The sequence below is a fragment of the Kogia breviceps genome, chromosome 16 (assembly GCF_026419965.1).
Source record: "Kogia breviceps isolate mKogBre1 chromosome 16, mKogBre1 haplotype 1, whole genome shotgun sequence".
Taxonomy (NCBI): Eukaryota; Metazoa; Chordata; class Mammalia; order Artiodactyla; family Physeteridae; genus Kogia; species Kogia breviceps.
In genome coordinates this window covers 22,459,309-22,482,240 of record NC_081325.1, presented here as the reverse complement: position 1 = coordinate 22,482,240, position 22,932 = coordinate 22,459,309, and the positions used below count along the sequence as shown (strand labels likewise).

General features: G+C 38.2%; 1 protein-coding gene across 1 annotated transcript in view; it reads right to left on the bottom strand.

The window, feature by feature from the left end:
* Positions 1–9,816: 9,816 nt before the first annotated feature.
* The window catches only part of NUFIP1 (nuclear FMR1 interacting protein 1), a 42,217-nt gene continuing 29,101 nt past the window's right edge, over positions 9,817–22,932 (bottom strand). Inside the window, exons 8-10 of the mRNA XM_059041867.2 lie at positions 21,121–21,237; positions 11,748–11,980; positions 9,817–10,126 (exon numbers count right to left, since the gene is read on the bottom strand). Of these exons, the coding sequence (XP_058897850.1) occupies positions 10,010–10,126; positions 11,748–11,980; positions 21,121–21,237 (467 nt within the window). The 3' untranslated portion in view covers positions 9,817–10,009. The remainder of the gene's footprint in view (positions 10,127–11,747; positions 11,981–21,120; positions 21,238–22,932) is intronic.

Here is a 22,932-nt window from a genome sequence, read left to right as displayed (position 1 = left end):
GTAATTTTATATGTCTCAGAAACTCTCAAGTAAGACAATGATATATGACTTACTTCCCTCAAGATACAAGAAGGTCACAGTCCCATGAGAAGGGACAAAAAAATGAGTGGTTACTGTAACATAAGAAAAGGCCCCAAGTACTCGTTATCTTCAGATAGTTTAGTAGTTAGGGTCAGCAATCTTTGATTGTGTAAAACCAGAATTTGTGAACTGGCTGCTGCTAACATTCCAATAAAACAAAGAAGTGGGACGTCCCCGGCGGTCCAGTGGTTAAGACTCTGCATTTCCACTGCAGGGGGCGCGGGTTCGATCGCTGGTCAGGGAACTAAGATCCCGCATGCCACGCAGCAAAAAAAAAAAAGGAAGAAATTTCAGTAGTTTTAAGAAAATGGAGAAAAGAGCATAGGAAGGAAAAATGGTAGCCTTGATTAAATAACTCTGCCTTTGAAGATATTAAAAGGAAATCTCTAACTTAAAAATTACATAATAATAATTGTTTCCTATTATACAGTATCATCTTCAAAGAAAAGAAAAACAGAAACCCTTCTGTAGAGCACAAAACGTAGAAGGCAGTATCAGGAAGGTAAACCATTTTAACTGTAAGAATAAAGGGATGAGAGCAAAAAAAAAAAAGTCTTAAGTTCCTCCTCTGTAGTTCTACAGAATAGTGAATTTTTTTTTAAGTAACAAATTCCTATCTCATACTACACACAAAATAAAGACCAAAATATAATATCACAAACATATATTACAAGAAAAAAAATATATTTTTGTATGACACAAAGCCCCAAAGCCATCAAAGAAAAAGCAATAGATCAAACTTCCCCAAATTAAAATACTAGCAAGAGACTGAAATATTAACAAAAGATTGAGATCCATAATAACAAAGTGTCTGTACAGATCAAAAAGAAAATGTACAAGCAACCAACAGGAAAATAAAGTACTAGAACAGGTAATTCACAGAATATAATGGCCAAAAACAAGAAAAAAAAAAAGGCTTAGCTTCACCAATGTCAGGGGAAAAAAAGCCATTCTCTCACCTGACAGACTAACAAAATTACTGTATCTGCTGTTTGTTGGATGTTCTTGTCCCTCAAAAAGGTCATCTAAGTATAACCTATGTCATATTTGACAGGCCCAGCACTGGGGACCACTCCACTACCGCAGTGAGAGGACCGCCTCTAGGGGTAGGAGGGTTCCAAGGAAAGGTACACGTACCTCCCCACCAGTGCCACGAGGGGTATGGAGACAGAAGCCTGCACATCACCCAGTCCTTCTTACAGTCTCACATCCTCCTCACGCACCTGAATGGTAAGCCCCAACTGAACTAGGACGAAATGTTTACTTTTTTTTTTTAACTTTTAAGTCTTTAAGCCTTACATACTGGCACATTTCATGTATCAGCAAAACTAGTAAAAGGGTTTGTAATACACTGGTAAATTCCCATGTACTTGTCAAAGAATAATTTTCAAAAAGTTGGAAACATAACACAGTAAAGCACAGGTCAAAACAAAGGTTTAACTTATTACCAAAGGAGCCTGAAGGGTGACAAAAGAGGATACCAGAAAAGAATGTGGGAATAAAGTCACAAAGTTAGATGCTAAAGCGGTTAATGTCCTACAAGGCTAAACAACTGTAACATCCTTTCTACTAGAGAAAAATAGCATGTCACTCCACCAAATAAAGATCACTTGCAGCTTATCAATAATGTATAAGTTAACATCTGGCTTTACAGAGTCTGGGCCATAATCAATCACAAACAAAAAGTGGCAGTTAGGACTTCCCTGGTGGCGCAGTGGTTAGGAATCCACCTGCCAATGCAGGGGACATGGGTTCGAGCCCTGGTCCGGGAAGATCCCACATGCCGCAGAGCAACTAAGCCCGGGCGCCACAACTACTGAGCCCGCGTGCTGCAACTACTGAAGCCCGCGCACCTAGAGCCTGTACTCCGCAACGAGAAGCCACCACAATGAAGGGTAGCCCCCGTTCACCACAACTAGAGAAAGCCCACGTGCAGCAACAAAAACCCAACGCAGGGCTTCCCTGGTGGCGCAGTGGTTGAGAGTCCGCCTGCCGATGCAGGGGACACGGGCTCGTGCCCCGGTCCGGGAAGATCCCACATGCCGCCGAGCGGCTGGGTCCGTGAGCCATGGCCGCTGAGCCTGCGCGTCCGGAGCCTGTGCTCCGCAACGGGAGAGGCCACAACAGTGAGAGGCCCGCATACCGCAAAAAAAAAAAAAAAAAAAAAAAAACCCAACGCAGCCCCCAAAAAGTGGCAGTTAAACATCAGCATCTAGCATTGTTTGTTAGACAATACTCTAGTACAGTGATTTCCCAAACGTGTCTCAGGACTCTGTCACACTCTTAACAATTATCCAAGAGCTTTTATTTATGTGAGTTGTATCTACTGATATTCATGGCATTAGGAATTAAAACAAAATTTAAACGTATTAATTCACTTTAAAACAATAAACCATTTACATATTAACATAAATAACATTTTTCCAATACAAAATATATTAGTGAGCTGAATGGCAGCATTTTAAAGCTTTGCAAATCACTGGGATTTCAAAATAACAACTTATTGATGACAATAATTACAGCGGTTACAGAGACTACATAGCAGGGATAACCGAAGATAGCTAGTAAAAATACAGTAAAAGTCCTGAGAACAACCTGAGTTAATATCTAAAAACTCATACACATATCCTCAACCCACCACCTTAGAAAATTCTAGAAAACACAAGAATAGGCAAGCACATAGTGATGACAGCATCACACATTGTGTAGCCTTTAGGAAAGCTCCACTGTACTTTCATAAAAGAAATGAGAGTGAAAAAGGCAAATAATGTCTTAGGATTAGGAAAATAGTTTCAATTTCATAGCCTCCATGAAAGTGTCTTAGACACCCCCAGAGGTCCCCGGACCACACTTTGAGAACCACTGCTCTAGTATGACACTGAAAGGGCATACAGTAATCCATTTCTCTTATTTCAAGTTTTAATCCTTTTTAAAACATATTTTCAATAAGAATGTAATTTGATACAGCCTTTTAAAGGTCATTTGATTTTTGATCCTAACGCTCTTTTCCACAGAAGTATCCAGAGGTGCATACACATACCCATACACACAGAGTGTGTATCACTGTAAATTTAGTAGTGTTCACTGTAGTATCATTAACCTCAGAGAAATATTGGAAACAAATTTCCCCATTGGGGAATGATTTAAAAAGTGAAAGCTATGTATACATACATGCATATATATGCATATATTTATATACACATGCACAAATATTTGTGACATATTGTCAAGTGAAAAAATTTGCAAAGCATTATCTATGATTTTTCCATTTAAACACAAAGTTTATACAAGCATATTTAGATAATTATATGTGTTTTGAATGTCTGGAAATACACACCAGTGAACAGTGGTTCTCTGGGGAATATGAGAAGGGAATAGGACAGAACAAACCTCACTTTTTAATCTTATATACTACTGGATTATTTGAATTTTTACAATGAGCATATTACTTTTGACATTGAACAACAACAACTAAAAACAAGATAACTAAGAGACTCAGCAACTAAATGCAACGTGGTATCCTGGACTGAACCATCAAAAAGGATATTCTTGGAAAACAAGTAGAATCCAAATAAAGCCTATAGTTTAGCTTTATAAATTAAATAAAAACATAAAAATAATCAGAAAAACATATATACACTAAACTGCAAATACTTGACCCAGGAAACGATGGCATTCGCTGCTAATAACCAGAGATGAAGCCGCCAGAAACTGTAATGTGGAAACCTTCACACAATGGGCGAAAGGTCCTGAAGAGAAGACATCATAGTTTCTCCAGGGTGTGTACAAAGACTTGTTTAAGTTGGCTGGGTACGGAAGATCGATAGAAGACATTTGCTTTCTTTATAAGAAGACCCAGAAAGTGTTCCAAGCATGAGCCACGACCGGTGTTTCACAGGATGCACTGCACTGCAGGGCACAGTCTATGGCAACAGCTGTAAGAACAGAATTTCAATTTGGGGTCTTTTCTCTGTACATTCTGAGTATCTGTCTTCTTTATTACTCCGTTTATTCACACTTACTGATGTTCTCCTCTTCCAGTTTTGAGGAAGAAATAATCATTTGTTCCCTAAGCCACTCCCAAGTTGCCTCCAGGTATGCTAACGGTAGACTGTTCTGGAGCAAGCCTGCCCTCCAAAGCTACGCTTCCACCACAGATGAAGTGGCTTATTCCCTCTCGGTGACCACACAGTCCCTTTCAGCCTTGTAAAAGAGGCAGTCACTGGACAAAGGAAGTCAATAAGGCAACTTTCAAATGCTAATTCAGAGTGTGGGCTGTGGAGGTTAGAAAACCATCAGAAGAAAAACCACCCTGGGCTGTTCCATCAGTGGGGCTCTCTCCTCCCCTCTCCCTGAGGACTCACTGACCACCTAGCACCCAGCAGCACTGGATCGCTCTATTGCACAGAGCACCACCATTTTCACATTTAAATTAAAATACTGATACATTGTCCACCTCAGAATTTAAATGTCTGTTTTTTTAATGGAAAAGAGGAAGGTGTTAATAATAGTAAATACAAAAATAGGTTGAGCTTTTTAAAATATGTCCAAAATATAGTTTTCCAACATGGTACTTTTGATATACAAAACAAGGCACAATATGAAATATACAGAATGATCTTAACTATGTTATCATAAAAAGTTATAAAAACTTAATTTGTCTGATTGGACAGTTGATGATCTTAAGGAATTGATTTGTAATGATAGGTGTCTTTTTTTAAGTCCCTATCTTCTAGAGATGTATGCTAAAATATATAGGGATAAAATAATAAGATGCCTGAGCATTTGCTTCAAAATAATCTCAGGTGGAGTGGGGTAGGGTAGGGTGGGTTGGAATGGGTGAGGTGTAAATGAAAACATGATTGGCAACAAACTGATAAAGTATTGAAGCTGCACGATGGTTAGGAAGAAAGGAATCATTACATTATTCTCTTTTTACACTTCATATACTTTTACATGTGCTTGAAATTCTCCAAAATAAAATGCTTTTTTAAAAAGCCACAAAAAGGAGAAAAAAAATTACACAAAGATGTTTACCCAAAAAACTGAGGACTATAATGAATAAAGAGATTCAATTAAAAGTCTGGATTAAAACAATCGGGTCTTCCCTGGTGGCGCAGTGGTTAAGAATCCGCCTGCCAATGCAGGGGACGTGGGTTCAAGCTCTGGTCTGGGAAGATCCCACATGCCGTGGAGCAACTAAGCCCATGCGCCACGACTACTGAGCTGCACGCTACAACTACTGAAGCCCGTGCACTTAGAGCCCATGCTCTGCAACAAGAGAAGCCACCACGATGAGAAGTCCACGCACCACAGCGAGGAGTAACCCTCCCTTGCTGCAACTAGAGAACGCCTGCACACAGCAACAAAGACCCAACACAGCCAAAAATAAATTTAAAAAAAAAACCACAAAAACAATTGACTACTGTCTCCATATGCTCCAAATTCCTTGAAATGATATTTGTAAAAACAACTGAAGATTTATAACAGGGAAGAAATTAAAGGAGGATATCAGGAAACCAGTGGTTTTGAGAAACTCCTATAAAATGGTTCTCAAAATGTGGTCCCCCCAAACAAACCTCATCAGCATCACCTCAAGCTTGTTAGAAATGCAAATTCTCAGGCCACATCCCAACTCCCCTTAATCATAACCTTTGGGGGCAGAGCCCTGCAATCTGGTCTTAACAAGCCCTCCAAGTGATTCTGATGAACCAAAGTTTGAGAACCACTGTAAAACTGATCAGGCTGACAAGAAATAAGAGAGGAAGGCCTCAGTCCAAACCAGCCCCAGAGACAGCAATAGGAAAGGTAAAAGCAGTTCCAGGGATACTCTGAGTCCACAAGTGACAGAAAGCTGGAGGCCTCTAGCTGCAATAGTCAAGTGCTAACCTTGCCCACCTCCAAAACCAAGTGGTTGGTGGGAGTGGGAGATAAATTCTGCCCGGGATTAAACCTCAGATTAAAACCCTTTGTATTTTGGCAAAGAGATGGGAGTGAGGCTGAGACAATAGCCTAGATCTTTTGCCCACTCCCCATCCATGTATTCTAAAAATTCTGCGTGAACAAGCTCCCTTTTCTCAGTCAAGGTAAACATCTATGGGAGCAAAGAAGGCTTTTACAAATGTGGGAAAAATCCATACCCACTACCAACCCATTAATCAAGTGAATCTCTTTCATATGTAAGAGTGGTCCTTTAAGGACAACAAATAGTGATAAAGATAATTAGTAAATTGAATAAACAGAACAACTGACAATCAATGGGGAAAACAAGTAATTCAAGGAATAGAAAATAACGTGAAAATTCTAATTGATATCTTTAGAAATGTAAGGGTACTACACCTTTGAAAAAAGCAATTAGAACATGCAAGCAATCTTGACTATTTAAAAACAAATTACTAAACTTAACAACTAAACAGAAAAGCTAAATGATGTAATGGACATACTTGAAGAGGGAATTAGTGATCTGGAGGATAACATTTGAAGAAATCTTTCAGAATAGAGCAAAAAGACCAAGACAAATTATATAAATCCAGTGAGAGGATCAAGTCAGGAGGTCCCATATTCACTTAATAAGAAGTCTAGAAAAACAAAAGACAAAATGGAAAGAAAATAAAGAAATCATTTTAGAAATTGCCCTTAGTCTAAGAATGGTACAATTCTTCACAGTGAAAGAACCATTAGGTAAGCAAAATGAATGACATATATTATATCCCACATACCTGGGTGCATTACTGGTGAAATTTTAGGACTCCAAGCATAAAAAGAAAACCCTGAAAGTTTTTCATGAGGGGGAAAAATAAGTTTTTACCAATAAATAGAGAGAATCAGATTGGTGTCTGACTTTTCGGTACGCGGGCCTCTCACTGCTGTGGCCTCTCCCGTTGCGGAGCACAGGCTCCGGACGCGCAGGCTCAGCGGCCATGGCTCACGGGCCCAGCCGCTCCGTGGCATGTGGGATCTTCCCGGACCGGGGCACGAACCCGTGTCCCCTGCATCGGCAGGCGGACTCTCAACCACTGTGCCACCAGGGAAGCCCGGTGTCTGACTTTTAAGAAGCAATACTGGATGCTAGCAATCATGTTATAGCTTCAAAATTCTGAAGGGAAATGATTTTGAACCTAACACCCTAAACTTTTTTTTTAATTGAAATGAGGATTCAACATTTAATTACTTGATATGCTGCAGTAAACAAAAAAACTAACCCTGGGATGAAAGAAAAAGCAGTGAGAAGGAAACAGTGAAACTTATAGCTGTCTAAATAATGATGCATAATATCAAGACACAAACACACACAAAGACCAAGATAATAGAGATTAATCTAAAACAAATCTCACATGATTACACCAGGAGAAGAGGTCCAGGTGGGGAAGTGACAGAATGCTAAGGTAACTGACTTAATTGGGAGATGGGTGGAAAATAAGGCTACTGATTAACTGTAAATATAGAGAAAAAAGGTAACCCTTAAAGGAACAACAATAGGTTGAATTATTTCCAAAGCACTAAGAGGAAAAACAAGGAGAAAAAACACAACAATCAATCAAGCCAATAAAATGGTAAAATAAAAACAAGCACGATATTCAGAAAATACAAAATACGATGGGAGGAATAGTCCAAACATTTCAACAATTTCAATTAACATGAATGGATTAAACTTCCCCAAAGCTGTTTTGACTACATTAACTGGGGAAAATAGAAGCCAATGCAGAAAGTATTAAGGACAAAAGAGAATATCTGTTATAAAAGGCACAGCTCACCAACAGTCACATAATGCTTTCACATCTCAGAAATCAATTCATTAAATGGACAATAAGAATGTAGAAGGTCTGACAATTAAGTTAAATCCAAAAAAGAACAGGCAAGTCACCCCTCCCTCCACCATAACTCATAGACTATTTACAGATATTGACTATGCATTCCATAAAGAAGAAACCATACAGGTTACACTCTATCTGCTTGGAAATTTTAAACACATTAAGTAATTCCTGGTTTAAATATAAAGGCAACTGAATCTGAAATTACCCATTAGAAATAAACAACAGTCACCACAGCTTAAGACTGTCAGACACAGCCAAGGCAGTACTCAGAGGGGCATTTTCAGTTTTAAGTACATTTATTAGAAAACAAGAAAGATTGAAAATAAAACATTGCACAATATACCTTAAAGCAGTGATTGCCAACACCCCTGGAGATAGAGTGGTTCTTTGAAAGTAGCCTAGAAGTCTGTGAATTCCTTTATATATTTAAAAGCCTATGGAATTTGCATGCTAACCTGTGATAAAACTGCAGACCAGTCAAAATCTGAATATTAAGTCAGTTTGTAACGTTGGTTACTTATCCATCCTGATAAGATGAATTGGGTTAAGAGTCACATCTCTGAATAATGCAAGGCCTTATTCATTTTGCTATCTTGAATCCACTGAAGTAGTATACGAACTGAATTAATGAACTGGACAGATAATTTTCCAAAATATGGGGCTCACTGGAGGAATAGAGTAAAGCAGAATAAAAAGGTCTGTATGGTGGTTACCAGGTTGGGGAACACTGACTTCAGTACGAATCTTAATTTCAGGTCTGTGATGTCATGGTGTTTCGTGCCTGGTGTTCCAGGATTTGGGATGGCATCTTACAGATGTAGGGGAACAAGAGGGCAGAGACCTGCTACCAGCTTTCTTGCCTTATTTCTTGAAGGCAAGATTCATGGATTTCAATAATAACAACGTCAGATAAAATTAATTTTCCAACTACAACAAGAGACGAATTTATAAAAATCCAGTTCCTTTGGCTGTACATCAAAAGAGCAGAGCTCTAGCACTAGCTAGCACAAATGACTAGAACATAAGACCAGAACCTCTGGTATTATAGGAGATAAAAAGATCATAGCAGCTATTTATTTAAAACATTTTTAGAAGGTTCAATTACTATCTTTATAGGACAAATTTTAATTATTTAAAACTCAAGTACCATGATTTCACAAACTACTGTTTATGCTAAAAGAAACGAATTGAACCTCATCAAGTACTATACTTTACATAATTTTTCAAAGGAAAAATTTTTTAAAAGGTCCAATTCTGAACCATACCAAAAAGAAGCACTTCAACTGAATTGAAACACACACAGAGGCCATATCTGTAATGTTTCAAATGATCAATATTTGAGCTACTTAAATGCCAATAGGTGAATTTCAACATGTCCTTTGAGGGGGCTTCCCTGGTGGCGCAGTGGTTGAGAGTCCGCCTGCCGATGCAGGGGACGCAGGTTCATGCCCCGGTCCGGAAGGATCCCACATGCCGCGGAGCGGCTGGGCCCGTGAGCCATGGCCGCTGAGCCTGCATGTCCGGAGCCTGCGCTCTGCAGCGGGAGAGGCCACAAGAGTGAGAGGCCCGTGTACCACAAAAAAATAAAAAATGTCCTTTGAAATAAAGTGAAAATTAAAATTTTAAGACCTTCTCATTGTATTAATTTGCTCTGGTTTATTTTTAATATATCCCCCTTTGCTGAAGTTAAAGAATGACTCTTCCTCTCCCGTATTAAAAACAAAATGACTGTATTTCTCTCCCCAACCTATAGCTCTGCTCAGCTGAATTAAAAATTTTTTAAAGTTTTTTCTTTACCACTAAACCAGTACCTTCAATTCTTACCTGGCCCAAGGGCAGACTTCCTTACATGACAGCAATAAACACAAATAAAAAGTAGAATTTTGCCAGCAAATATTATGTACGATCCCAACAATACAGACACAGTCTTAAAAATCAGTTATGTATTTATTTGTATAGAGTCAAAGGAAAGACTTGAAAATCCTACATAATAGCCCATGAGGCTTACAATTTAATTACTAATCCAGTTTTAAAAAAAAAAAGGTTTTCTTCCACAAACTTGAAGATGCTACTATTTTACATGCTTCAGATATGTGTGCTAAAACACCAGACACCTATTCGTCTTTAGTTTTTGCAGAAGTAGTATTAAGTCCAAAAAAGTCTTTTTTGATGATGTACCGAACACACTGCAAAATCACGTTTCTTTCATGTCGAATGTCTGGAGCTAAAAGCTAAAAAATGATAAATAAAAAGATTAGCTGGTAAATAAAATATATCCAAGAAACACCATCTAAAATAGCATATGTGCCTTCTCTATATAAAGAACACAGAACAATAAAGATGTGTATTATATTTACTAATTATTTTACTAAAACACAATGCAAGAATATTTCCTTTAAACTAAAACTATCTAGCTTTTTTATTTTTAAAGATGATGTTGGGGGTAGGAGTTTATTAATTAATTTTTGCTGTGTTGGGTCTTCGTTTCTCTGCGAGGGCTTTCTCTAGTTGTGGCAAGCAGGGGCCACTCTTCATCGCGGTGCACGGGCCTCTCACTATCGTGGCCTCTCTTGTTGTGGAGCACAGGCTCCAGACGCGCAGGCTCAGTAGTTGTGGCTCATGGGCCTAGTTGCTCCACGGCATGTGGGATCCTCCCAGACCAGGGCTCGAACCCGCCAGGGAAGCCCCAAACTATCTAGCTTTAAGCAGAAATGTTCACATTTGAGGTCCTCTCTAGGACTATCAAGCAAAGGACAGGAAAAATAGGTTTAAAAGTCTACAATTCTTTAAATCTAAAAATCATGTCCAACAGGATCCTCCCAAACCCAAATCTATAAACAGTATAGAAAGTGGTAAGGAGATATGGTAAATATAGTAATAATAAAACTAGCAGTAAAAAATCCTAACACTGCTGGTCTTTCAGAACTTCCCATTTTTGTGTTTACTGTAATTGAAAGAAAGCTGAAAATCCCTGGTATCTAGAATACATAACCAAGGAATTATATGTGATTCGCCAAAAAGATTTAATGGAACTACTCATTTTACTTCTGATGTCATTAATGTAGTTCAGAAACACCCACACAGGACCTTTCAGTAGAAAGATGATTTAATATACCACTTATAAGGTAAACATTTAAAAAATGCAATTTACTTTAAATAGCACCAAAATTTACAAAACAGAGTACATTTCAGATCAATTTTATTAAGAAGCAACTGTGTCTACATGTATTACAACATGTCATAGAGTGTAGTCACAGAACACTTCAGCTACAGCAGAAGCATATATCTGACCAGGCAAAATCAGATTTTGCACAGAATGCCAATAGATAGTTTTACAATGCCACTAAAAATTTCAGAGTATTTCTATCACTCTTAGATATGAAAGTCTTGGATCTTTGAAGAGCTTCATGTCCATCACTTAGAATCGAAAGAGGCATTGCTTCTTTACTATTTGAAGACATCATAAATTTTTGAGCACATCATGCTGAGAATAAAGCCAATAATGCACAGAATAAACATAAAACCCTTTCTCTCCCTTCAGCCTGCACTGTATTTAGCTGTGCTTTCAACAGGAAAACTTTAAAAAGGTCAGTACACTTCAATACATACTTCTTCACCAACCACTTAAACCTAGATTCCTTTATTTTAACCAGTTTTGAAAATTGTAATTATTCTACATTTACCAAATATCAGCTATATTTCAAATGCAGCTTCAGAATTAAGATACATAGATAACTCTTCAAGGAGCATATGTCTCTGGCAATCTTAAAATACACACACACAAGCCCAGGAGCTCTATCTTCAAGAAACAAGAAGAACACAAAGATCAGAACATAAAGAAAAATCACTTACCATTTCCAGGAGATATGGATGGTGTGTTCTTGGTTCAAATAATGTTTGATAATTGCGATAATTTTTTTTCCTCTTAGGATTTGTGGTTTTAAAACTTTTCTTTTGGCTCTCATACTTGGCTTCTGAGAAATTTCTAACAGTTGCTTTAACATCTTGACTTGGTTTCTTAGGAGTATTGCTATGAAGAACCTGGTCTTCTGCCAGAATGTCTGCTTCAGTCTTGATGGGAGCTTCTAAATGTGATGAAAAATAAACACAAAAATAAAAAACAAATTAAAAAACAGGGAAAACTTCCAAAGATAACCAAAAAACCCCCCAAATATTCCCCTTCCCCAGCCATAATACTGGCTACTTATTAGTTAAAACTGAGCATGTACAATGTATTATACAAAATTTTTCAAATTGTGAGCTATGACTGCCAATAATTGAGAATACCACAAAGAACTACAGAAAATGATCCCTATGAAAGAAATAACACCAGATGGAAACTTGGATCTACACAAAGGAATGAAGAGTGCCAGAAAGTCAATATGTGGATAAATACAGAAGACCTTTTTTCTCATTTGAAAAAAATTTTAAAGATAATTGACTATTGGGCTTCCCTGGTGGTGCAGTGGTTGAGAGTCCGCCTGCTGATGCAGGGGACACGGGCTCGTGCCCCAGTCCGGGAAGATCCCACATGCCGCGGAGCGGCTGGGCCCGTGAGCCGTGGCCGCAGAGCCTGCGCGTCCGGAGCCTGTGCTCCGCAACAGGAGAGGCCACAACAGTGAGAGGCCCGCATACCGCAAAAAAAAAAAAAAGATAATAATAACAATGTATGTGGGGTTTATAACATGTATTGAATTAAAATCTAAGATAACAATAGCACAAAGGAAGGGAAGAGGAAAATCTAAGTATATTGCTGTAAAATTCTTAAGTTACAGGAATACTTCATTTTACTGTGCTTCGATTTAATGTTCTTCACAGATAGAGCGTTCTGTACAAATTGAAGGTTTGTGGCAACATTGAGCAAATCTATCAGCACCATTTTTTCAACATCATTTGCTCACTTCATGTCTCTTTGTCACATTTTGGTGATTCAATATTTCAAACTTTCACTGTTATTTAATTTGTTATAGTCATCTGTAATCAGTGATCTTTGATGTTACTATTGTAATTGTTTTGGGTCACCACAAACCATGCCCATATAAGACAACAGACTTAATTCATAAATATGTATGTTCTGACTGCTTCACCTACCTGCCATTCTCTCATCTCTCTCCTTCTCTGCAGGCCTCCCTATTCCCTAAGACACAACACTGAAATTATGCCGGTTAATAACCGTGCTACAATGGCCTCTGAGTGTTCAAGTGAAAGGAAGTGTCTCACGTTTTTCACTTTAAGGCAAAAGCTGAGACAGATCAGAAGCTAGGCCTCTTGTACCAGTTAGCCAAGTTGTGAAAGCAAAGGAAAAGTTTTTGAAGAAAATTAAAAGTGCTACTCCAGTGAACATACAAATGATAAGGAAGGGAAACAGCCTTACTGCTGATATGCAGAAAGCTGTAGTGGTCTGGACAGAAGATCAAACCAGCCACAACATTCTCTTAAGGCAAAAGCCTATAATCCAGAGCAAGGCCCTAACTCTCTTCAATTCTATGAAGGATGAGAGAAGAGAGGAAACTGCAGAAGAAAGGTCTGAAACTAACAGATTTAAAAGAAGCCGTCATCATGACATAAAAGTGCGAGGTGAAGCAGCAAGTGCTGATGTAAAGCTGCAGCAAATTATCCAGGAGACCTAGCTAAGACAATTAACAAAGGTGACTACACTAAACAATAGAGTTTCTATGTAGACAAAACAGCCTTGTATTGGAAGAAGATGCCATCTAGAATTTTCATAGCTAGAGAGGAGAAGACAATGCTTGCCTTTAAAGCTTCAAAGGACAAGCTGACTCTCTTGTAAGGGGCTAATGCAGCTGGTGACTTAAAGTTGAAGCCAATGCTCCTTTACCATTCTGAATATCCTAGGGTCCTTAAGAATTATGCTAAATCTACTCTGCTTGTGCTCTATAAATGCAACAATGAAGCCTCGATGATGCAGCACATGTTTATGACATGGTTTACTGAATATATCAAGCCTATTGATGAGACCTACTGCTCAGAAAAAGATTCCTTTCAAAATATGACTGCTCACTCCTGGTCACCTAGGAGTTCTGATGGAGATGTACCAGGAGGTTCATGTTGTTTTCATGCCTGCTAACACAACATCCATTCTGCAGCCCATGGACAAGGAGTAATTCTGACTTTCAAGTCTTATTATTTAAGAAGTACATTTTGTAAGACTATAGCTGCCATAGATTAGTGATTCATCTTATGGATCTGGGCAAAGTCAATTGAAAACCTTCTGGAAAGGATTTACCACTGTAGATGTCAGTAAGAACATTCATGATTCATGGGAAGAGATCAAAATAGCAACATTAACAGGAATTTGGAAGAAGTTGACTACAACCCTCATGGATGACTTTGAGCGGTTTAAGACTTCAGTGGAGGAAGTAACTGCAGATGTGGTAGAAATAGCAAAAGGATCAGAATTAAAAATAAAGCCTGATGTCTGACTGAATTGCTATAATCTCATGACAAAACTTTCACAGGTGAGGAGCTGCTTCTTAGAGGTGACCAAAGAAAGTGATTTCTCAAGATGAAATCTACCCCTGGTGAAGACTGTTGAATGACAACAAAAGATTTAGAATATTACATAAACTTAGTTGATAAAGCAACAGCAGGTTTTGTAAGGACTGACTTCAATTCTGAAAGAAGTTCTACTGTGAATAAGATGCTATTAAAGAGCACTGCATGATATAGAGACACTGTTCATAAAAGGAAGAGTCAACTGATACAACAAACATCACTGATGTCTTATTTTAAGAAACTGCCACGGCCACCCCAGCCTTCAGCACCCACCATCCAGAGCAGTCAGCAGCCACCAACATCAAGGCAAGACCCTCCAGCAACAAAAAGATTATGACTCACTGAAGGCTCAGATGATGGTTAGCATTTTTCAGAAGTAAAGTATTTTTCAATTAAGGTAAGTACACTGTTTTTTTTTAAGACATAATGCTATTGCACACTTAACAGTCTACAGTATGGTGTAAACATAACTTTGATATGCACTGGGAACCAAAAAATCTGTATGACTTGCTTTACTGCAGTGGTCTGGAACAGAACCCACAATATCTCTGAGGTATGACTCTATATATGCAGTGCTATAGTATCATTTGAAAGTATACTGTGATAAGTTAAAGTTGTATCCTATAAACTGTAGACCAACTCCTAAAAAATAAAACAAAGAGATACACCTAATAAACAAACAGAACCAAAAACAGATGAGACAAATAGAAACAAATATCGATAATTACAACATTGACTATAATTATTTGTTTAAACACCCCACTTAAAAGGTTAGGTGGTATACAACCCAGCAATCCCACTACTGGGCGTATACCCTAAGAAAACCATAATTGAAAAAGAGTCACGTACCACAACGTTCATTGCAGCTCTATTTACAATAGTCAGGACATGGAAGCAACCTAAGTGTCCATTGACAGATGAATGGATAAAGAAGATGTGACACATGTATACAGTGGAATATTGCTCAGCCATAAAAAGAAATGAAATTGAATTATTTGTAGTGAGGTGGATGGACCTAGAGTCCGTCATACAGAGTGAAGTAAGTCAGAAAGAGAAAAATAAATACCATATGCTAACACATATATATGGAATCTAAAAAAAAAATGGTTCTGAAGAACCTAGGGGAAGGACAGGAATAAAGACACAGACATAGAGAATGGACATGAGGACACGGGGAGGGGGAAGGGTAAGCTGGGACAAAGTGAGAGTGGCATGGACATATAAACACTACCAAATGTAAAATAGCTAGCTAGTGGGAAGCAGCGACATAGCACAGGAAGATCAGCTCAGTGCTTTGTGACCACCTAGAGGGGTGGGATAGGGAGGTTGGGAGGGAGACGCAAGAGGGAGGGGAATATGGGGATATATGTATACGTATGGCTGATTCACTTTGTTATAAAGCAGAAGCTAACACAACATTGTAAAGCAATTATACTCCAATAAAGATGTTAAAAAAAAAAGTTAGGTGGTCAGACTGGTAAACAACAACAAGACCAACTACATAATGTCTACAAGAAACCAACCTTAAATTGCAGGCAGTCCTTGCTTTGCACAATTTGAACTGAGATTAAGTCTCAGTTACCAAGGAACAATGCAAGGTAAGGACTGCATATATAAAGTCAAAGGTTGAAAGTAAAAGGATAGAAGAAGATACAGTGTATACAGCAATCATAAATTTGGAATGGCTATATCAATATCAGACAGTATCAGGCTATATCAATCAGACAAAGGAGACCTCAGAACAGGGACTATTGACAGTGATAAAGAGGGACAATTCATAATGATAAAGAAGTCAATTTGTCAAGAAGACAAAACAGTAACACCTAAAAACAGAGTTTCAGTATACATGCAGCAAAAGCTCACAGAACAGAAAGGAGAAATAGACAAATCCATTATTAAGGTTGGAGACTTGAATACTCTTCTCTCAGTAACTGAAGAACAATGAAACAGAAGATGAGCAGGGATATGAAAGACCTGAGTACCATTAACAACCAATTCAAATTGACAACACCCGACCCAACACACAGTCTTGTCAAGTTCACATAAACATTCACCTTGTGTTGGGATGTAAAACGAATCTCAATAAATTGAAAAACTGAAAGCATACAGAATATGTTCTCTGACCATAACAGAAGTAAACAAAATCAATAACAGAAAACTATCTTTAAAAACCCTCCAAAAATTGGAGCTGAACAACAGACTTCTAAATAACCAGAGTTAAAGGACATATCACAAGAGAAATTAACAAATATTTTGAAATAAATAAAAATGAAAACAAAATGTGTCAAATTTGCGGGATGCAGCTAAAGCAATGCATGGAAGCAAATGTATAGCTCAGAATGCTTACATTAGAAATGAAAAAAATCTAAAATCACTTATCTAAGTTTCTACTGTAATGAGGTAGAAAGTGAGGAGGAAAGAAAGAGTGAAAATGTGAAAATCAATTAGAAATAGACAACAGAAAATATCAACAAAGCCAGAAGGCAGTTCCCTGAAAAGATTTATAAAATTAATAAACACCTAGCAAGATGATCTGATCAAGAAAAAAGGGGGAAAAACCCCAATTAATAGTATAAGGAATCAAAGAAGGAACAGCACTATAAATCCTACATATATCACAAGAAAATATCACAAACAACTTTATGCCAATAAATTTGACAACTGGTCAAATTGAAACAAATTCTTTTGAAAAGTACAAATTACCAAAATTGGCTCAAGGAAAAAGTAGAAAATCTGAATAGCACTATACCTATTAAGGAAATTTGATTAATTTAGAATCTTCCCCCAGAGAAAATGCCAGGTACAGATGGCTTCACTACTGAATCCTACAAACAAGAAAAAATTGCAGCAATTCTACACAAACCCTTAAAAGAGGAGGATGAAACAGATCCCAACTCATCCCAAATCCAGACAAAGCCTATAAGAGAAGAAAAACACAGACTAATACTCCTCAAGAACACAGATGCAAAAATCCTTAATAAAATATTGGCAAATCAAATCCAGTAATGTATTAAACAGGTAATACACCAAGACCGAGTAGACTTTATCCCAGGAATACAGGGTTGGTTTGACATTTCAAAATCAATTGGTGTACTTCACCATATTGAGAAAAACAACAACAACCATATAATCAGTTGAAAACTCACAAGTATTAAGACAGGAATTCCCTCCTCTCAGCCCCAAATGGTTTTTCTATATTTTTGATTACCATAAATTATAGGCTGATGTGATATAAAGAGTTCTATTCTAGAAGTCGGGAACTGAGTTCAATTGCCTGGACAAGAGTGTAACAGGCTAATCATATGCCTCAAAACCCTCAACATTCAAGCATTACATAGGACTGAATGTGGAAATTACACTTGAAAGGAAGTACAGGGTAAGTGCTAGAAGCACAGACTCTGTTACAAACTGTTAGGTTCAAGTTCTAGATCCAAGACTTCCTAGCTGTGTGACCTTGGAGCAGCTACTTATCTCTGCCTAAATTTCCTCATAAGTAATGGCACCTACTTCATGAGGTTACTGCAATAACTAAAGGAGTAAAGCACATTAAACAGTGCCCGAAACAGAGTAAGCACTATATAAGAATTTGCCCTGATAGTGATTTTAATGTGCCTTCAAACTAATGGGGAAAAGAGGAAAAGAAGAGAAATATAACCATAAAACAATGGAGCTAAGAATTCACAAGTGGTTTGCAGAGTTCAAAACTATGGAAATAATAATTAAAGGCAAAAAAGAAAAACTAGGGCACTATTTTCTATGATTCCCTTTCCCTTCAAGTATTGCTCTCCCAATCCAGGAATAAAACAGTCAAATGAATCAGAGCCTATATTGTCAATTCCCTGCTAAGGAATGAGGAACTGGGACCATTTATATGTTTCTTGAGGTACACAACATTTTCCAGCTTAGTATCATATTTTAATGTAATATTTATCAATCCAAATAGATTCAAAACATAGCCACTGAGTTTTTTCAAACCGAAATCACTCTTTTTTGGTTTGTGGCCTTTTGAATCAGTTTTCAGTAAGTATGGAGGTCCCTCAGTCATAGCCAAACCTGTTTGAAGAAACATAACAATTTTGGGGAGTTGTAAAACTGTGCTTAACTTCTCATATGGCTCAAACAAAAACAAAAAACTAACATGCAAGACCCAGGATGGATAAAACGTTTGGAAATACTGCTCACTGAAGTTTTCTTTCCTATCTATATCTTAATGATTCTGACAGCCCCAGAACCAAGTATATAGCCTCTTCTTTTGCTCAGTCTTTCTGGAAGGACCTTTTCCTTGTCTAAAATTCATTCTGGAAAAGCACTATTCATGTTTAAGATCCTCTACACACTTCTATGTTAATTCCTAAGTTAAGACAGGTCTTAAATATGAAAATGCGGTCGTTAAAATCTGTGAGAAAGAATCAGACTGTTTCTCTCCATTTAGAACCCACTTCAATAAGCAGCCTTCTAGATGCTATTTCATGGTTCAGAGAAGGCTCACTTTATTTCCTTGGTTTATTTATTCTGAAGTCCCTCTGTGTCAATATCCTATCCTATCCTATAGCCCAAAATTAGCACTGAAAGCTAGAAATTTGCTAGTGACCTGGATGGCTTAATAAAGCTGAATTCAAATTACATTTAAAAATTCTTAAGGCTTAGGAATGTGAAGCAAGGAGTTTTTCCTTAAGGCAGGACATGTTAGACAATTAGTCAAAATGAATTCATACAAAATCAAATATATCTTTTAACAGACAACATCTTCTGTTATGTACTAGAAAAGAAAAGCTATGTATTACTGTGCAGGAAGATAGCAAATGCCACACAAAGAAAGACTGTAATGGAAGGCAATATAGTTGGCTTCTTTAGACATTTAAGTCCCTAAACCTAAGCTTTACATCAGCTTTGCCATATACTAGCTTTGCAAACCTACCCTCTCGAAGCTTAAGGGTCTACAAAATGGAGGGTTGAAACCTCAAAGATCCCTTCCAGTTTCCTTTCTTCCTTCTAATTTAAAAAATAGTGGCAGGCTTCCCTGGCGGTGCAGTGGTTAAGAATCCACCTGCCAATGCAGGGGGCATGGGTTCGAGCCCTGGTCTGGGAAGATCCCACAGGCCGCGGAGCAACTGGGCCCGTGAGCCACAACTACTGAGCCTGCGCATCTGGAGCCTGTGCTCCGCAACAAGAGGCCACAACAGTGAGAGGCCCAAGCACCGCAATGAAGAGTGGCCCCCACACCGCGATGAAGAGTGGCCCCCGCTTGCCACAACTAGAGAAAGCCCTCGCACAGAAACGAAGACCCAACACAGCCAAAAATAACTAAATAACTAACTAAATAAAAAAATAGTGGCAGCCTCAAAATGAAGACATGAGTATAAAATGTTTTATCTTAGGAATGAGAGAAGAAAGCATTAGTACAGCTTGTTTTTATGGGATTCAGTGATCTGGTAATAGCTTTCTTTGCTATCACCTGTCATAAATACAAATGATAAGCAAGAAATGTAATACGTGTTTAAAGAATAACTTCATCTTCATATCAGTATAATGGAAATAAGAGTAAAGAAATAAATACTGTTTTTCTTAAGATTAAAAAAAAAAATAAGAAGAGGCAACCATCTGCTAAGGAATACTCTGATAAAGCCAAAGTAGTTTATATTTCAAAATTCAACTAGCTTTTAGCCAGCTACCATAGTAAAAGGAAAAAAGGGAAAAAAAATTCCTGTTATAGATAGATCTAAACCTTAACTTTCGTATTAAAGCCCAACTCTCCCTTCAACATCTCAACTACACAAACATTGATTTTCTCTAGCCTAGCCAACATTAAAAGTCCTGCCATCTTCATCCAATTACATTCAAACCTTCCCTTCATCCTACATATTCACTTTTAAGACCCTCTATTCTTATCTTGAGTACAGCCCCTACTGTGATTACATATCTGAGACACACACTCATGAATTCTCTCATGGTTGGTTGGTGAAGCCTAGATAAAATGACCGGGCAGAGCCAGGTACACAGGCACAACAGGACACATGCTTATTCACTAAACAAATGCTGGATTACTGATATGAACCTTGGGTTAAGAACTGCCATACTGCCAAGCCTACCTGCAGCTCTTTTAGGTGGCCCTAAAAGAGACGCTAGTGATTGAGCTAGTTTATTATCATCTTTAAAGACTATCTAAAGGATTCCGTGTCTCTCAACATTTAAAGTACATACACAGGTGAATGCAACACAAGTAAAGGGTTACTGTGTTCTCCAAATCAGATAATTTAGGTAAATGAGCTCTATAAAGAGCAATGCCTCATATACATGTAAGGAATATTATCCTCTTTGTCACAAAGGACCTCGCTCCACCTACTAAAGGTGCAAAACATGTTAAGACAAGGGTTCTTGAGAGTAGAGAGAAGTAATTAACCTTCTTCACTATATCTTTTAGAATTTTCTTTGATTTCACTAGTGGATATTATCTCTTCCCCTTCCTATTCTTTCATTATATTATTTTTGCCCTTTTCTCCTAGAGGAGCAATACATTTCTCCATTTCTCTCACTTCGCTTCATCCCATGTTAACTTCTGAATCAAATGAAGAAGGAACTTGAGGATCAAAGAATGTGCATGACACGTCTTGTCCTCCGATACACACACATGAAAGGATGCTACTGATGCATAGTGTACATCAAAGGCAACGAAACAAACCTAACTGTAACAATTGAGGCCATGACTTACCTTCTGGCTCACTCTCTGACCCCGAGAGGCTGCCATAGCTGCTCATTAGGGAGCACAGGGCTGGTGTCACTTCCTTAGGTATGACAGCATTTTGTGGTTTCTCCTCTTTATCAGACTCTGGAATAGAAAGACCTAAGAGTAAATCTGTATACCAAAAATATCTACAGCCATAAAAAAGAAAGCTGACAGCCCCTCACTCCCTCATGTGTTAGTGAAAAGAAAGTAGATTCTGATCATTTCCTCAATCTTCCCAAAAATGAAATCCAGGAGACTCGAAAAATTTCCCCTTGGTTTAAATCTTTATGGTCAGATAAGCTATCGGCCCCGAAGAGAAAACAGAGGGGCAAATGGAAGCTATACACAACTCAGTTTCTTACCATGCTTCACAGGTTATGGAACTTGGGCCTTCTCTAAATTAACTAGACAGTCTTTGTTATTATTTTATTTAGGCTATTAATTACTTTTATTAAGGTAGCAGGAAGGCCATAAATTTATTTGACTTCACTGGATTAGGATCACAGACTCTGAAAATTAGATTTGGAATAAATAAAATATAAAATATCCACTCTTTTTGTTGTTTTTAAGACTGGATTAGAGGGCACATATAACATTTCAACCATTCTATAGCTAAAGGCACAATGTGTTATGCTGAACTGAATCTGCCACAAATTTTTATTATTTAGAACTTCTAAGAACTTAAGTAAACAAGCCAACTATGAGAATTTACCAAGTACTAAGAGCCTGCCAAAGGTAAAGTGTTTGATCAGAGCCCAGTAAGCCTAGCTATAGCCCCCGGACACCACCTATTACATTTATTTTTGGCAGCTCTCAAAATGTATTACATCTATTCTAAACAAGTCAGTAATGCCTGACTGAAGAATGAAGACAATAAGTAACTTGTCTGTGTAATGACCCAACTCAACCTACAACCAATATGAAATGTTTCAAGACAGTACTTAACGTTTACCAAGTCAGTCTAAGGGAAACCAAGACATGCCAGTAGGAAATAGGAGGAAACTTTTATGTGAGTATGGAATTACCACCTTCTGGTGGATGAAGTTAAATCCTCTCTCCTCCACCAACCCACAGTGCCCAGCAGCAGCCCCTCCAAAAACTGCTCCTTGTCGATTTTTAGCTAACTTATTACCTTTTCTCCTGAATTAATAAAGGGAAAGGAAGATATGCAGTTATATATATATAAATAAGTTACTAGTGGATAAAACAGAATCTGCAACAATATTAGTATAGACACTGGTCATCTCATTGTTTGAATGATGATGTACCAAAGTGTAGTATCTCCTTCTAAGACCCAAAGAGAGGCACCAAAAAGTACAATACAGTTGACTATATAATGCTCTTTTTTTTGTTTGTTTGTTTGGGGTTTTTTTTGTTTTTTTGGTGGGGAGGGTACGCGGGCCTCTCACTGCTGCAGCCTCTCCCATTGCGGAGCACAGGCTCCGGACGCACAGGCTCAGTGGCCATGGCTCACGGGCCCAGCCGCTCCACGGCACGTGGGATCCTCCCAGACCGGGGCACGAACCCGCGTCCCCTGCATCGGCAGGCAGACTCTCAACCACTGCGCCACCAGGGAAGCCCTATAATGCTCTTTAAAAGCATGAGCTCATTTAATCCTTATGAAGTATCACCTTCACTTTTTTTTGGGTCTTTGTTGCTGCGCGTGGGCTTTCTTTAGTTGTGGCGAGCTGGGGCTACTCTTTGTTGCACTGCGTGGGCTTCTCATCACGGTGGCTTCTCTTGTTGCGGAGCATGGGTTCTCGGAGCGTGGGCTTCAGTAGTTGTGGCTCGCAGGCT